Here is an 18850-nt window from a genome sequence, read left to right on the forward strand (position 1 = left end):
TGGTAGATACTGACATCATGCAAATGGCACCCATGCCAGTGGTACATAAAAGAACCCATTACACTCTCAGAGTAGTTGGCGTTAAGAAGGGCATCCAGCTGTAGAAAACCATGTCAAATCAGACTGGAACCTGGTGCAGCCTTCCAGCATGGACAACGGATATTTGATGATGATGATGATGATGACAGCCTGCTTTATTCTTTCATCCACTCTCTGAACTTCTATTTTATTTCAACCTATCTTATGACCCTTGTAATGTAAATTGTTTCAGTCACTGTCCCAAAAGATGTATTTTTAATACAATAACTGGTATGAATATTTACAGTCACACCTCTCTGACTCTTATCTTATCCTTTCACTTACTTTCTATCACTCACTATCTCTGTTACTTACTGTATCTTAGGACACTTGTATATGTGTGCACTGACATGTCTGTCTCCATATAAGTCTGTATGTGTGTTTGTGTATATGTAACCGCATATATACACATGTCTGCTTAAATTTGTGTGCTGCATATAGGAGTACAGGTGTATACACATATGTATGTATGTATGTGTGCCTATGTCCATCCATGACTTCACTTGGTGTTCAGTTCCCCCGACTGTGCCATTTCAGCTAGCCTCAAAATTAATTCCAGATATGTGTCAAGAAGTTTGCTTCCTAACCAAGCCACATGATTTCAGGGTCAGCCCCCATGGCACCTTGGGCAAGTGTCTTCTCCTTATAGCCCTTGACTGACCGAAGCCTTGCAAGTGGATTTGGGTGTGTGTGGTAGGAAGTTTGCTTCCCTAGTTCTGGGTTCATTCCCACTATGTGGTACCTTGGACAGGTATCTACTATAGCCTTATGTGTGCATGTGTGTAACTTTATGTCCGTGTTTGTCACCCATTACTGGGGGACAAATACAGAAACAAAGACACACATGGACACACACACATTACTGCTTGAAAACCAGTGCTGGTGTGTTTATGTCCCTATAACTTAGCCGTTTGGCAAAATAGTATTGGGATCGATTCATTTGACTAAAATTCCTAAAAGCAGTGCCACAGTTCTAACGACTGAAACAAGTAGAAATTGAAAGATATCATCATCATTTTAACACCCACTTTGCCATGTTTACAAGGGTCAGAGAGTTTATTGAAGCAGATTTTCTATGGCCAGACATGTTTTTGCAGAATATTAGAAATAAATGACTCTCATTTACAACAATTACATGATGTCAAAACAAGAAAACACTAACAAACCAACATTTACACATATGAACTTGGAATATAAAGAACTGGAACTGGAAGAAATGCTGCCAAGCATTTTATCTAACTCCATAGTATGATTTTTGGGGCTACCTAGTAAGAAAGGAAAGCAATCGTACTGCTCTAATTCATAATTGATTGCTGTGGCTGATAGGCATAATTAACCCTTTTGTTACCGTGTTTATTTTGAGATGCTCTGTGTTTCTTTCAATTATTTTAGATATAACAAAGAATTTAGTAAAATAACTTCATTATCATTAAGCTAGTATTAGGAACATAAATTGTGACTAAGGTTTAGTGGAAGATTTTAATTCAAAATTTATGAAAACAAGAACTACAGAGCCAGAGCCAGTTTCAGCCAGGTTGGTAACGAAAGGGTTAAATACATATTAAGGATGTCTACCAAATCATGTTTATTTGTATTTTATTTGCTCAAAAACATAGAGAAAGATAGTTAATGTTCATAGAATATGATCTCAAAATTACAAGCTACTGGATAGTTTAATTAGACCAACTTCTCTTAATGTTGTGTTGTATTTACTGTGGAAATCAGAATTTAATCTGTTGGCTTTCTTTGTTATATTTGTTGTTGTTGTTGTTGTTCCTTGACAAATAGACCTATAATTAAGACCATCCTAGCTTCTGTTTTTGGATATCTAAGAGTACATCGTATCCAATATGACTTTTCCTTCTTTTTTTTAAAGATGATGGAGATGTGATTTCAGGGCAATTTACTATTGCTTCTAGCAGGTTGGGTAGAGGCTCTTGGATACTGTAGTATAAATGACAGGACACAGCTGCCAATACTAACAAATACTAAACTCTATAGTCCACTCAGTGACCAAACCTTCACTGAATAACATTACTGTTATTGGGTTACTGTTGAAATATAACCCTCTCTTTCTTTGTCAGCTGCTACCAGAGTGGACTCTATTCTATATATGCTTATTCTGTAGAAACTCCATTTAATTTTCCTTCCTCCATTACACTATCTTCCTCAGGAGCCTCCTTCTCCAGAGACTGTCCTAAATCTTTTGTTTAATCTTTCTTCAGATCCACTTTCCTCTGAAACTTGAGTCCTACTTTATATTTTTCTGACATTAGGAAGAGCTAGAAAAAATGTTTGAATGCTGATGCTTCTACACTGAAGTTTAACTAAGAAGCTTTTGTCTTACAAACACTATCTTATAGAGATCATTACACATTTAATTATGACAAAATTGCATTTTCAGCTTTGATATATTACTAGTTTAAGAATTTTGTTAATATTTATAATTGTGTTTGCCAATCATATTTTTATTGATTTTTTTTTTTTGTTCTTTCTTTTAACCAGATGCACATTTTGGCATTCTCTAACCAATGCCAGTGAACCACTTACTGCTCGAACAAGACAAATAGAAGCTAAATCAGATAGTAGCACCGGCACAGAAAAAAAGGTAATGAAGTACAACCATTTCTAATTATTATAGACATAAGAATCTTAAATCAAGTAGAAAATTTTATGCATCAAACATATATCTGCATGCATATCTACGTGTATTTAGTGTTTGTGTGTGTGTGTGTGCGAGATATATATATATATATATCAACATTTAAACACATTAATCAACTTAGATCCATTAGTCCAAAATATTAATTATATATATATATAATCATTTGCATCACAGAACTCCAGCAGCCTAGTTCTCTCCTCATTGCAGGAACCAAATCCAAAGCCACCATGTACACCATGGAAGCTCCTTGCATGTTGTCCAATATGCCAATTGAAGTCGTCATCCACAAAGAGAAGGTCCTGTCATTTGTCGATGCAAATAATAATAATGAGATAGAATTGGACGTTTGCATTCTTAACTAGAGCTATAACCAACATTTTTCAGTCAGCCAAACTGACAAAATTAGATAAATGAATAACAATGTTTGTGGAAAGTGTTTATTTGGCCTTTTTTTTTTCTTTTACAAATATAATTCTTATGTTACTAAATCATCATGTTTAATTTACATCCACTGTCCATGCCAGCATGTTTAATTTACTGATTCAACAGGATCTGACAGATCAGAGAATCATGCCTTGCTCCAAGTTCTCAATTTTGGTATGGTTTCTATGGTTGGATATCCTCCCTAACATCACCCACTTTAGAGAATGAACTAGATGTTTTTTTTCTCCACTACACCAGCGACATAAAGATTGCCCTGCACTCAGCAAGATGAAAGAATGAATATAATCATCCTATTTACATTCATTGACTGTTTTCAATTCGAATATTATGAATTTTTACACGACTGGTAGAATTGGTAGTGCTACAGATGAAATGCCTTGTGTTACATCTGTCTTCGTTCATAACTGATTCATTCATCACAGATTGAGTAACATGAGTATACTCAATTGTGAACTGTTTCATTTATCCCATTCATCTGTGATAACATGATAACCTGTGTGTGTACACATTTATATATATATATATATATCATCATCATGGCTCGGCTTCGCGAACGAAGATCAGGAAGGCTGTCCACGTCGTGTGCATGCACACTCATGGCTGACAAGTCCGAAATGGGAAAGGCAGATCCGTGAGCAGTGTCCACAGACGAAGGTAACATCCGGTGTGGTGTCAGAGGCGGCTTGCCCCTTCTTCCTGCGTCTCTTGTCTTTCAGTGCATCTCTTCTTTGTTCCTCAAACTAGCTGACTGCGTTGAAGATTGTGTGGCGATATAGCATCAATATAAACTCATAAGTCAAATCTTCTGCAAAAGCACACCCCAGCAATCATCCTCAATGCTTGGGATCTTGGAACAAAACCTATTTTTTCTCACATGTTCTATTATTTATTGATCAGTGATTCTTTTAACATGGTGTTTTTGCTTGTTGTTGCTTTTTTTTTTTTAAACCAAATACCAGTGATAAGTGAGGGTAGATGTATTTAGCTTTTGTCACTTTCGAGTCTGGGTTAATATCTTTTTCAGGAATAATAAAGTATGCACCAGTCAAATACTGTGGGTCAGTGGATATAATCGATGTTACCCACCCTAAATTTCAACCCTCATGCCTAAACTAGGAATCGGCATGATGGCAAGTCAATGACAGAACCTCTGTGCAACTAGCTTCTCATCAAAACCATGTCTTGCTATCTTAAAAAGCAAGGCTATTTTGGGTACAGCATCTGAAACTAAGACATGATAGTATTAGGAATGGTTTGAATCATTGGTCAATTTGATCAGAGCTGATCTGAGGTGGTGGTAGTGGTAGGGGAAAAACAACAGCAGTAACAACCAAAATTGTGAACTTTTACCTTTGTGTTAATGAAGTGTTTTAGTAAACTATTATTATTTGTTATTTTTCAAGCTACCAGAACATCATACTGGCCATGCAGCAGCAGCAACATCAGAAAATACAAGGAAACAAAATGAGGTTTCTCAAAATGAACCTGTGAGTATTTTTCACAATTATTTCTGATACTTATTTATCTATACCCTTTATTAGATATGCTGCATTTTCTTAGTAATTTTTTTTTTTGTTTTGGTCTTTTGAAAGAAGACTAAATTTTATTTTAATCACAGATCTCTAAATTAGAATTTAATACAGACTCCTTGTTTTGTTGAAACTGATAATGTTAAAATCTTTGATTTGCTAAGTAGACTGTATTTTCCAAAGCTTTAAGTACAATATTTAAAGCATCAAGCTAGAAACCATCAGTGCAATATCTTATCATTAAATTAGTTATTGCACGTTTCTCACTTGCTATAATAGCATTCTTTTACTAATATATATATATATATATATATATATATATATATACTAGCAGTATCGCCCGGCGTTGCTCAGGTTTGTAAGGGAAATATCTATAAAGCATTTTTAGAGAGTTATAGCCAAAAAATAGCAAAAAAATGGAAAAAATGATGGTAAATTTTTTTTTTGATAGTTAAAAAAGGTGGAGTTGCGTCCCCTACACAGTTTGTGGTTTGTGTTCCTGATTCTCGACCCTATGTCGAATTTATCGATTTTTTTCAGAACTGGGGGAACTTTTCAAAATTTTCGCTGCGTTAGTTTTGAATTATGACATTGGGCTATGTGTGTGTCAAGTTTCATCAGAATCGGTTGAAAGCCGTGGTCAGGGTGAGGGTACAAGCAAACACACACACAGAAACACGCACAGACAAACTGCCGTTTATATAGATATATATATATATATGTATGTGCAATTGTATCTGTGATGTTTGGTTCAGTTCCACTGCACTGCACCTTGGCCAAGTATCTTCTACTAGACAATACTTGCCCAAGGTTTTACACTTACCCTAAGATTATTATTAACTATTTCTATAAAAATATTTTTAACGGTGTTTAATGTCTTTTCAGAAGGATTCAGAAAATAAACATAGTGAAACACCAGAGAAAGAAATTGAAAAGAAAACAGAACCAGAAAGTGACCAATCTAAGGAGAATCTTGAACATAGCAAGTAAGAGGACTTTTATATGTAAAAATCTGCTACAATTATATTGTGTTAACCTTTTAGCATTTAAGCTGGCTAGATCCAGCCCCAAATATTCAGATCGAGTCTTTCTCATTCACAGATGTATTTGCTCAAGTTGCTTTCTATTTTGGTGTATCGATGCAACCTTGAATTTTGATTACGATCAACCAATTATTTTATTTCTTAAATTAAAGAACCTGATGTTATTTAGAATTAAAGTTTAGAAATTTGGGTAATTTTAGCCAATCAACAGACAGCGTGGCATTAGCAGCTTGTTACCATGACAACTGCATGCTGTGTTGTGGTTCACTGTTGTCTGTTCTGCTGTGGTCTATGTTGATTTTCCACACTTAGTATTTTTACATATTTTTCATTTCATAGATTTTCATATATTTTCGGGTCTCATTGACTCAGATAGCCAGATTTATGATTTCACTAGGTTAATGCTATTCATAAAAATTTAAATTGGGAGTATTTCTTAAACCGTTAGCTCCACTTTTCAACAGCTTCACTGAAATTTAGCACACTTAACAGGAACTGGGAGGGATATAGTGGAACAGAGAAACTGTGGGTGATACAGATAATTTGACATTATTTTAATTCTGCATGCAAAAACACATAAGATACAGGTATTCTTTTCCTTGGGACAAATTCTTTGTTGACCAGTATTATTCTTATTGGAGTTTTGGAGACAGACGCCCCCCTTTTCTTTCTCTCTCTCTCTCTAACACATACACACACACTTATATATTTAATGATGTACATAAATACATGGCAGGTATATATGATTAATACTGAAGTACGCATAAAGTAAACACATGCAGACAGATGTATTAATATAACAATTTTTTTTAAAATGATAAAAACATACAATCAATGAAGAGACAAAGGAAACAGTAAGATGATACATGTTGATTTTATTAGGTATTTATGTTTATTTAAAAACCTACAATGAACAGGTCAGACGCTAAACTAAAGAAATTCACAGGGTACAACCATAAAGTTGACACCACTCTGCTAAATGCAGAAAATTTCTGTCTCGCTATTAGCTAAAAATACCCAGTTTTTTTTAATTTTAAACCTCTGTGACGTTTTTCTCCAATTTTTTCTCTACAACATCATACCTTCAAATCAATGCGACTGATTTTCAGATTTTTTACTTCCATTTAAAAAATGCATATTTTGTGAATGAAAAAAAACTCGATCCAAATATTCAACTTGTTCCATGTTCAGAACAGCCAAACCTGACCTTTCACACCTACTCTAAAATGTCATTCTAAAGATATAGTCACCTCATTGAAGTCTTGAAGCTATGAAATAATGTATGATAAATTCAAAAATTTGTGAATAAATAAGCATTGAACATGACAGAGTAATCATCATCATTATCATCATTTAATGTCTGTTGTCCATGCTGGCATGCTGGCATGCTGGAAGGTTGCACCAGGCTCCAGTCTGATTTGGCATGGTTTTCTATGGCTGAATGTCCTTCCTAATGCCAACCACTCCGAGAGTTTAATGGGTACTTTTACATGCCACCAGCACAGGTGCCATTTGTGTAACACCAGGGCGCATTTACGGTATATCAGCCGAAACGTATTAACATCAAACTAGATGAGGACAAATATCCGTCAAATATAAATAATGTAAATAATGTACATAATTACTCATCTCTTAAATATAGAACTGAACAAATATATAGATTTTCGTGAGCCAACAAGTGAGTTCCTATGCAGTCATTTAGCCTGCTAGAAATAGTAACCTAATCTTAAGTTACATCCTGCTAAGAAACTAGCCAAGCAATTAAGATTTGCTCAAAGTTTAGATTTATGCAATAATGACAGTTATCAGAAGGTGACATTTATGTTTTCTTCAAGTTGGATTTTATTGATTTTTAACACTATCAAGCCTTGTGTTTACATTAACAAAATCATTAACTCTGGAGAAAATGTTACGTCACACATACTCTGACAATTGTCTTTCTTGTATAAACCTGAACTTTGAGCAAATCTAAGTTGTTATTTAGCCACTTGTAATATTACTATTAGTAGTGGTAGTGATGATGGTGGTGGTGGTGGTAGTGTTGATAGTAGTATTTAGAGTACCTTGGACCAAATTTATGTCTTTTTCCTTTTTGCTAATATGATACAATTTGAAGGGTTTTTGGCTGCTATTTCTTTCCCAAGTAGTTAACAATGAAAAATTATTCCCATTAGAAATCAAAATCAATGACTGGACTGATCTTAAAAAAAAAATCTACTTTGATGACAATAGTGGTGGCAGCTCCTCCTCCTCTTCCTCAGACACAAGACAAATTTTTTTGTGAGGGATAAAGGGAATAGATGAATGCATAAAATAAGATTTTGAACATTTGAAATAAATTCTGTAACAAATTTTGGACATATGGATATACTTTAATTTCACCGTTAGTCAAACCAGGTGATGGATTAAGTTTCCTACCCAACTAACACAAGAATAAATACTGCAATCATCTAGCCCAGCATTCTTACAGTTCTACCAATCCATCCCTTTCTCATGAGTGCATGCCTGGCTGTGTAGTTATGAAGTTTGCTTCCAAACCTTATGGTTTTGTGTCTCCTTGTCTGGACATTGCATAATCTTTGTAAATGAATGTCATTCATTTCCAATATTCTGTGGAAAAAATGTCTGACCATAGGGAAATATTACTTTGCTTGGAAATAGGTAAGGGTTGGTGGCAGGAATGGCAATGCAGCCATAGAAAATATGCCTCAGTAAACCTTGCTTGACCCATGCAGGTATGGAAAATTGGACATTAAAATGATGATGATGAATGAAATGAGATATAAGGAAAGCTTCTAGCAATGCAGGAAGTTTTAAAAGGCTTTATATTTCAGGCACAGAGGCCTGTATTCAGAAGAATACAGTCAAAGAAATAAGTATTTACATAAAGCTTGCCATTTTGGATAGTCTGGTGTTTGAGTTATCAGCAGCAGCAACTCCCCATATGTTGGTGTAGGAGTTAGCAGCAGTAACTCCCGCTGTTCAAGAATTTGAACCTGGAGATCTCCATTTCCAGCAACTTCGAGGGCCACCTCCTAGTGGTGTCGGGTGTCAACGAAGAATCCTCAACTACAACAAGACAACTAAAGTTTTTTTTTTTCGAAGGTCTGGGGTCTCCCGCCCCTAAGCCCTAGACTATCACCTAATCACCCTTACCCGTCTTGTTGCTTAACAACAACAACAGTAACTCCCTAGCTGTTTGGTGTAGTCAGTGTCAAAGAGGTTGTGTTGGGGACGGTGTGATGATGTCACTCTGAATTGGTGCCTTTTTTTTTGTCCCCCCTCCCACTTCTGAAAGGATGAAAGGCAGAGATGACTTTGGCAAAACTGGGAATGCAGAGTGTTGGAACAAATATTTTGAGGTGTTCTATCCAATGTTCTAACAATCCTGCCAGTTCACAGTTTTAAGCAAGATTCTCAAAAAGCATGAGATTTCTGCTGATGTATGATAGGTTGTTGGGTTACCTTCTTTGATGATGGGATACACTGCAATATATCTCTGGTGGTGGGTGGAGAGAGGGAGGGAAACAGATCCATATTTCTGATAAAACAGACTACATGGTAAAGCAGATGTATTTATTCTGCACATCTGTAATTTTCTCATATGTATATAAAATAAATTAAAATATTACTTGACACCCACTGCAATTCAATACAAAATAATCCAAACAGTTTTCATGGCTTTACTGCAACTCAAATATATCATATTGCATGCAATGACATCATCATCATCATCGTCGTTTTAGAACGGACGTTAAACGACGATGATGATGATGATGTCATTGCATGCAATATGATATATTTGAGTTGCAGTAAAGCCATGAAAACTGTTTGGATTATTTAAATAGAATTTTCCAGTATATTTCATCAGTTCTGTCCAATCTCTGATTGGTCATAAGTCAGTCAACATAAATATAAAGCTTCTTGCTCGATTGTAACATATTGCACTTTGTTGTTGGTTAGCTCTGGATTAGCTCAGATCAAGATGACTTATGATCAAAGCCAATCCAGCTGTGGCCATCCCATGCTATCATTTTCCTATGTGCTAAGAACCCAGGACCACATTATCCAACATATCTTTGTCTAAGGTGTGAGGGATATTAGGCTGCTACTTCAAGCATATCAAGCTGCCACCTGGAAGCTCCCTATCATTGTTTAGCTCTGGGTTAGCTCAGATCAAGTTGACTTTTGATCAAAAGCAGTCCAGCTGTGACCATCCCATACCATCTTTTACCTATGTGCTAAGAACCCAGGACCACATTATCCAACATATCTTTGTCTAAGGTGTGAGGGATAGCTGGCTGTTATTTCTAGCATATCAAGCTACCACATAGAAGCTCCCTATCATTGGTTCATGTTGCATTTGATATATGAGAATGGTGTGTCAAAGTCCCAGTTACTGCTCCGTTTCACTCTAGAGAATTAGCAGGGGAATACTTACATCTGCTGTTTAATTCGTGAACATAGTAACTGAAGCTTGGCAATCAAATATCCCTGCACATATAGTGCCTCGAGAAAGGATGTGTGTTCTTGATTTAGAATCTCAGATCCTATTTCTTTGATTTAGATAATACTAATAATGATAGTACTTGATATTGGATACAGCATAAATAATGGCTAAATGATACAAGAAATTAGTTTTATAACTGCAGGAAATAGTAAATTTTCTTGTTGGTCATTCATTTTCTGGACTATCCTTTGTTGTTTAACAATATGTTACTCAGCATTTGCTATGGTTTGACAATTTTATTTTGTTAGCATCATTACATCATCATCATCATCGTTTAACGTCCGCTTTCCGCGCTAGCACGGGTTGGACGGTTCGACCGGGGTCTGGGGAGCCAGGGGCTGCCCCAGGCTCCAGTCTGATCTGGCAGTGTTTCTACAGCTGGATGCCCTTCCTAACGCCAACCACTCCGCGAGTGTAGTGGGTGCTTTTTACGTGCCAGCGGGGTCTGGCATCGGCCACGATCAGTTGGTGCTTTTTTTTTTTTTTTTTTTGTGCTACCGGCACAGAAGCCAGTCAAGGCGGTGCTGGCATCGCTCACGTTCGGATGGTGCTTTTTATGTGCCACCAGCACAGAAGCCATTCGAGGCGGGGTTGGCATCGGTCACGTTCGGATGGTGCTTTTTATGTGCCACCGGCACAGAAGCCAGTGGAGGCTGCACTGGCAACGGCCACGTTCGGATGGTGCTTTTTATGTGTCACCGGCACAGGTATCACAACTACTGTTTCCATTGATATTTGGTTCGATATTCATGTGCCACCGGCACGAATTTAATCTGTAAGCTAACCCTACTAGTGCTGGTACCACAAAAAAAAAAAAAAAAAAAGCATTCTGTAAAACGCAGTTAGCTGGAAGTAAAGAAAAGAAAAGTTCTTTCTCACACAGGGCTGGTTTCCATGGCATATATAAATTCCCCACTTGGATGGGCTACTGGTCAGTTGCAGGATTATTAATTTCTGCCAGCTGAGTGAACTGGAGCAACGTGAAATGAAGTGTTTTGCTCAAGAATACAATATGTCACCTGGTCCAGGAATTGAAACCACTATCTTACTATCATGAGTCTAACACTCTAACCACTAAGCTATGTGCCTCCACAAGCTGGAAGAATTGTTAGAATGTCAGACAAAATGCTCAACAGTATTTCTTCCAGTTTTTCGCATTCTGAGTTCAAATTCTGCCAGAGTTTCTTTCCATCCCTTCGGGGTCGGTAAAACAAAGTATCAGTCAAGTACTAAAGCTGATGCAATCAACTTGCTTCCCCGCTGCACAAAATTGCTGGCCTTAATACCCTGCAACTGACCAGCATTCCATTCTGGGGGAATATTGTGATGGGTCTCAGTCACTTATGCACCATGGAAACATGGTCACTGATCTTACGAATTCTAGGGTTTGAGAAAAAAAATAAATGGGGGGAAAAAAAAACACTCTAAAGTGGTTAGTGTTAGGAAGGGCTGGTTCGAGAAACCATTCCATAACTGAGATTGGAACACAACGTGGTCCTCCAACTCATGCTGACATTGAAGGCCAATGTAAAATGCTGATGTTGCAGTTGTAATATTTAAAAAAAAATTCAAGTTGATATATGGTTGTGTTGGTATTTTGTCATATTTAGAAAATATTTCTGTTTTTATTGTCTAGATCTGAACATTCCGAAAAAATTCCTCCTGTAGTTGTTGAGGTAATACCGTCCAAAGTTTCAACTGAACAAGCCTCTTCTGAATCAACTATGACAGTGAGCAGTCCAGAGTCTACAGCAGACAGCACAAAACAAACAGAAGAAACAGAAGCAAGGTAAGCCAACATTTATTTTATTGTTGTTACTCGGCAATGGTTGATTGTGCTGGACCAACCTTGCTCTTTGTCACATGCATGCACATGCAAATGAAGCCTTCATTAATGATCAAACAACTTGTTAAATGTTATGGGACATAGAAATTTTGATTTTAACTTATTTCTCTATCCTCTCTCTCTCTCTCTCTCTCTCTCTCTCTCTCTCTCTCTCTCCCTGTCTTTCCTTCTCTTCCTCCCCCACTCTCAAGAGGCTTCATTTGTTATGTTCTCTTTCTTTTCTCCCATCCTGTGCGTCATTTTTCTCTCACTGTTCTCTCCCCTCAGGCCTGCCCACGTGACCCCTCCCATGTCTTTTCCCCCCTTCAATGACTCCAGATTTCATACCAACCTTCTTTGTTTCTACCTTTCTCATTCTCTTTTTCCTACATTGTTCATTCATACCTGTCCTTATAATGTAGGATAACCCTAGACACACCCTATACCAGCCAGCTTATCACCTGTTTGCCCTGCCCCTTTCTTTCTCACTAACGTCTGACTTCTATATCCCCAATAACACATTCCCTCTTACTCTTTTCACTACCACCCTCTCACAACTATAAATCTGTTCCTCTCATTGTATTTATCCCCTCTCCTCACCCTGTCTAGAATCATTTCACTCTCTCTCTTCTATCCTCTTTTGCTTGTAGACACCACTTTTAGCCTCTAACAAGTCTTGCAAATTATAAGGCAACCATGAAAAAAGCAGCCAGTACACTCTGTAAAGTGGTTGGCATCAGGAAGGGCATCTGATGGAATTCTGCTTTAAGTACCCCGATATAAGCCCTCATAACTCATTTTTTGGACATCTCAAGACCACCTCATACCTTCCTCATTTGTTTGTCAGTCTGACATGTTAATGTTTTTCAATATCTTTCTCCTCATAAACACATTTAACAGTTTATTGCTGGGATTTAAGCCAAAAATTTGGATTGCCTGTATTTTAAACTGTGATTTTAAAAAAGTTTGAAAAATTAACCAAAAAATTTTTCAATAAAATTTTTCAGAAATTATTAAAAAAAATTTTTTTCATAGTTGCGAGAAATTCTCATGTAGAATACAAATTCACAAAAATTTTCTGAAAATTTCAAGAAATTAAAGTTATGAGGGCATGCTTAAAGCAGAATTCCGCCAGGCATCTAGCTACAGAAACCATACCAAAATAGACACTGGCATATGATGCAGTCCTCTGACTCAGATCCTGTTGAACCGTCCCACTCATACCAACATAGAAGATGAGCTTTAAATACTGATGATGATACACGCACACACACACACACACAATCTGTGCTGGTGCCATGTAAAAAGCACTTATGTAAGTGCCATGTAGAAGCACTTGTGTGGTGTCACGTAAGAGCACCCAACACACTCTGTAAAGTGGTTGGCGTTAGGAAAGACATCCAGCCGTAGAAACCATGCCAAATCAGACTGGAGCCTGGTGCAGCTCTCCTACTTGCCAGCTCAGGTCAAAACATTTAACCCATTCTAACATGGACAATGGACATTAGATGATAATGATGATGACATCAAGCTTCTGGACAGTCTTTATCTACCAAATTCCATCAACAGTATATTAGTCAGTCCAAGACTCTTGTACCAGCAGGTATAGAAAGGATTTTGCTATTTTGGATGGTACTGTATTGCTGTAGCTTATCTCTTCACTAATGTGACTTTGAACTGGAAGTGGTACTGATTATCAGTTAATGAGATGAAAGGCAAACTTAGTACAGTGGCTTGTGGGGGTTTAGGTGAGGAGAAGAGAGAAAGGTTGCAATGGTTTTCCCATGCTGTCATGGGTTGAACAAAACTTATTGAGTCAGTATTCTGTGGGCAGATGCTCTTACTGATGTTGATCTTTATTTGTTTTTTAAGTAAGGTGTTTTTATTCCACTGGCCTGCAGATATTGTTTGATTGGCACTCTGTTGGTTTCCAGTTGGTTTAATCAATGGAATGTCTTGTTTGTTAAACTCACATGCAAGTAGCTGAGCACTCCACAGACACATGTACCCTTAACATAGCTCTCAGGGAGATTCAGCGTGACACAGAATGAGACAATACAGGTACTACTCATTTTTGCTAGCTGAGTGGACTGGAGCAACTTGAAATAAAGTGTCTTGCTCAAGGAAAGAACTGTCCTTTTGAATCAAACTCATGACTGGATAATTGAGAGCTGAATAGCCTAACCACTTAGCTACCTACCTTTACATTGTTTATGGGAAACATAAACATCTGTTACTATTTTTTGCCCATATGGTTACTATATGAAGAGAGACAGAAATACATATGCGGTTCCATACAGTTTCCATCTATTATGACTTCAGTTTAGCAGATTTAACACCAGTCATTATATTTCTCATTAATTAATATTTCTGAAGACCAACTGCATGTTTTAATTTAGCCTATTTTTAAAGTTGTGTGTAATATATAATAAAGAGATGTTAACAATAGGCTTGTTATGTTTCAGGTATGAGGAACTTCACCCTAATGTAGAAGAAATTTCTATAGAGACTGCTGAAAAAGATCCATCTTTTGATGATGCTTCAGTAATATCTGATACAACAACTCAGACTGATAAAATTGAGAACAAGGATAGTTTAGAAAAGGGAGCAAATGATGAAGAAACAGCTGAAGAGTTTCCATCCTATTCAGAATGGACCAAAAAAGTTCTTGCAGAAGAAAAAAATAAGCAGGACGGTAAGAGTGATTATAGTCATGCACTATTTAGCTATAACTTTGAACTGTTATTTATTTTGACATGCTTGAGTTTATATTAATGTAATAGACAAGTACTTCATACTGGGTTCTGTTATGTTATTGCAGATCAGGGACAGACCAGCAGTAATTTGCCTCAGAAGCAGAAGATGCGTAACAACTATGCATCTGCCGACTGTGGGGCTAAAGTAGTGCTTGCCAATCCTGAAGCTGAAAATATTAAATATATCCTGAATAGTAACCCTGATGAGTACATGATCAATCCCTGTCAGTCTAAGAAATGGTATGTGAAAATTTTAATATTTTAACATTCACTTGCTTGCATTTTAACTTTCTTTTTCTGTACTCCTTGTTATTTCAGCTCTTTTTTTTCTCCCTCATATTAAACTCCCTGGAAGAGATGGGGCAAAGTGGTGAAGCATGATCTTTGAATGTTGGGTCTCCCAGAGATGACATGTGATCAAGACCTTTTGCAGCTTGCTGTGCTTGAGAAGACTCATCAAGCCAAGTGAAATTGTAGTCATGGCCGGTGCCGGTAACATGTAAAAGGCACCCACTACACTCTTGGAGTGGTTGACATTAGGAAGGGCATCCAACCATAGAAACCAAGCCAAATCAGACTGGAACCTAGTACAGCTCTCCAGCTTACCAGTTCCAGTCAAACTGTCTAACCCAAACCAGCATGGAAAGCAGATGCTAAATGATGATAAACTGGTTCAATGGATATCTTCCCATAACGAAATTATAATCACACATATCAGAACTTTACTGTAAATCAGTTTTTCAAGGTTTTTCCATCTGACTAATTACCTCACAATTCTGGGATTCACTAATCCAACAGCTTTGATGGTTTAAGACAGTAATCTGTTCTCTTTTGTTTCTGTTGTAGCTTAGTAGAATTGTGCCACAAGACTAGCACTTTCATCATAAAGGAGTCCAGTTGCTCTGAACTTGGTTTATGCTGATGCAACTTTGTATCAGTATGAATAATACAGTACAATATCACAATATCTTTTACTTGTTTCAGTCATTGGACTGTGGCCATGCTGGGACACTGTGTTGAAGGTTTTTAGTTATTGAATCAACTCCAGTACTTATGTTGATTTAAAGTCTGATACTTATTCTGTATTCTCTTCTGCTGAACTGCTAAGTTACAGGGACAAACCAACACTGATTGTCAAGCAGGGGAGGAAGGCAAACAGACATGAAGGCGCACACACATAGACATATATTTGTGTGTGTGTGTGTGTTTATTAAGGGCTTCTACACAGTTTCCATCTGATAAATTCACTCTCAAGGCTTTGGTTGGCTGGGGTTGTAGAAGACATTTCTCCAAGGTGCTGTGCAGTGAGACTGAACCCAAAACCCAAAGTGAGCCATGCATAGTTTTGCCATTTTTTATATTAAGGTTTACTGATTTTGAAAATCTGCAACTCTGGCCCCTGTCTTGTCCCAAGCTTGCCAGATTAGTGAAGTTCAACTTGTATTAGTTTCTCTCTCAATATTTCAACATCTTATGCTCACTGGAAAAATCTATCTTATAAGAGCATTTATCTTTAACAAGGAGCTATTGCTACATGAAAAGCATCCAGAACTTTCTGTAAAGTAGTTGATGTTAGGAAGGGCATCCAGCCACCGAAACCATACCAAAGCAAACATTGGAGCATGATACTCTCCTTGGCCTGACCCATCAGATCTTGTCGGCCCTTCAGATCCTGTCAACCCATCAGCTCCTGTCGACCCATCTAATCCATGCCAGCACAGAACATAGACTTTAAATGATGATGAATTTTCCAGTTTCATACCAGTCCCAATTGAATTTTCTTGTAATATTTAAGCCTGTCTCTACAACACCATTTTGAGTCTCCCTAGTACCATATTGCACTAAGCAGCTTATAACCTATATTAACCCTTTAGCATTTAAATTGGCCATATCCAGCCAATATATTCTATTCTGATCAGTTCTTTCACACCGACCCTACAATATCTATTTCTTTACTACCCACAAGGGGCTAAACACAGAGGGACAAACAGATTGTCGATTACATCGACCCCAGTGTGTAACTGGTACTTAATTTATCGACCCCGAAAGGATGAAAGGCAAAGTCGACCTTGGCGGAATTTGAACTCAGAACGTAACAGCAGACGAAATACCGCTAAGCATTTCGCCCGTCACGTTAATGTTTCTGCCAGCTTGCCACCTTACAATATCATTCTAAAAATTAAGTTACTTCATCAAAATCACAAAGCTAAAAGATAATTGCATGAATAATTCAAAACGATTTGAATAAATAAGCATTACTTTTGATAGAACAATGTGAATGCTAAAGGACTGATATTAACTGTCTAGCATAGCAAATGAAGCAATGTCACCATGCTGACTTGATTAGTCAGCTGCTGGAAGTAGTCTAAAAACATAATTTAGAAATTTTTATAGTATTTTTATAATGTTTTATAATGTTAGTTCAGTCATTTGAAATTGCCTGCTGTGTCCGACATACATGTAATAGCAGCAGCTGTATTGGAATATTTGATCTCCAGTATAATTTGTCTGTGAGTGAGTGAAACAAAGTTAAGTATCTAAATAGTGGGGCAATGTGAATGTCAAACAATACAGCTTTGAATTATATTTCTTTCAATATTTAGTTTCATCATACCTTGATTAGCTACTGCACCATTACAAGTTAAACTGTTTCTATTAAAACTGATCTTCAGTAAATAAAAAAAAAAAAAATGAATTGGCAAGTTGATCACAATATGGTTAGACTCAAGGAAAAGACTTGTTCTATGCTGTAATAGATAAGTGTATGTAAAGTTCAGACATCTAAGGTTATTATTACTTCTGCCTTCACTAAGGCAAAGGTATTGTTTTCAGTCATGTTTGTTTGTTTGCTTGGACAATATAGATCAAGAACCACTGGATGGATTCAGATGAAACTTTCAGGGATGTTTGTCCTTGTGACTGGCATGAACTGATTAGATTTTGGGGTCGATCCAGTACCGGACAAGGATTCTGGATTATTTGTTACTTTACTTTACCTGAAGTGTTACGAGATATTCTCATTTTAAAAATCATTTCCAACTAATCGTTGAGAGGACGTTGGTATTGCTTTGGCAGAGGTTTGCGCTCTCTGAGTGCTCTTGCTGTTATTATTATTATTATTCTAAATGTATGACAGCCAACTGGTTGAATTTTCCTTTAGGTGCAGACATGGCTTTTTGGTAAGAAGCTGGTTCTAGATTCAGTCCTAAGTAATTTGCATTATAGTCCTGTGAGTGGATCTGTTAAATGGAAACTGTAAGAAGCCTTTTGTTTGTATGTGTGTGTTTTACATTCTGTGAAGTTGTAAACAAGTGTCATCACCATGCAAGTGGGTGTCCTCCATTTCTAACCTTCCATGAAAGCATGTCTGATTATGAGGAAATATTACCTTACTTGGAAACAGATGCAGGTTAGCAACAGGAAGTGTATCCAGTTGCAGAAAATCCATCTCAACAAATTCTGTCCAACTCATGCAAGCATAGAAAAGTGGACATTAAAATGATGATGACACACATTAAAGGATGAACTCTTTTGACTAACATTGAGATAATATCCATATTTGTGGCAACTGAGACCATATGATCTACAATTGCTTTCTCAAAATTTTAATGGAAGATTAACAACAAAACGCTTGTCAAATATACAATCCTTCTGCTTTACAATAATAAAGTGTACTTCCTCATTGTACTTATCTAAATTTAGATAGGATGGGCCATTGAGTATTATGTTTTTTACTTAAAATACTACCCAGTACCAGTGTCAGGATGTAAGTTCTCATTTCAACCAGAAAACTGACACTTTATTAACTTACTCAACTTTCTATCTTATTCAATACACTGTTTGTTTGTTTGTTTGTTGTTGTTATTTTTTTGTCTTTTTTTTTTTAAATAAGGTGGCCAACTAGTTGAATCCTTAGTGTGTCATTGGACAAAATAACAGCAGTTCTTCTGGCTTGTTACATTTGAAAGTTCAAATCCTGCCTTCCAGGGTCAATGAAATA

At 36.9% G+C, this 18850-nt stretch overlaps 1 protein-coding gene across 3 annotated transcripts in view; it reads left to right on the forward strand.

The window, feature by feature from the left end:
* LOC115211685 (SUN domain-containing ossification factor) overlaps positions 1-18850 on the forward strand; it is a 107458-nt gene that overhangs the window by 63764 nt on the left and 24844 nt on the right. For 2 of the 3 annotated variants that reach the window (XM_029780334.2, XM_036505512.1), the window contains exons 2-7: positions 2584-2686; positions 4591-4674; positions 5602-5702; positions 11906-12058; positions 14560-14789; positions 14916-15090. In XM_029780334.2, coding sequence (XP_029636194.1) covers positions 2584-2686; positions 4591-4674; positions 5602-5702; positions 11906-12058; positions 14560-14789; positions 14916-15090 — 846 coding nt within the window. The remainder of the gene's footprint in view (positions 1-2583; positions 2687-4590; positions 4675-5601; positions 5703-11905; positions 12059-14559; positions 14790-14915; positions 15091-18850) is intronic. The other variant, XM_036505519.1, reaches the window with a different exon arrangement.

The sequence above is a fragment of the Octopus sinensis genome, linkage group LG1 (genome assembly GCF_006345805.1).
Source record: "Octopus sinensis linkage group LG1, ASM634580v1, whole genome shotgun sequence".
Taxonomy (NCBI): Eukaryota; Metazoa; Mollusca; class Cephalopoda; order Octopoda; family Octopodidae; genus Octopus; species Octopus sinensis.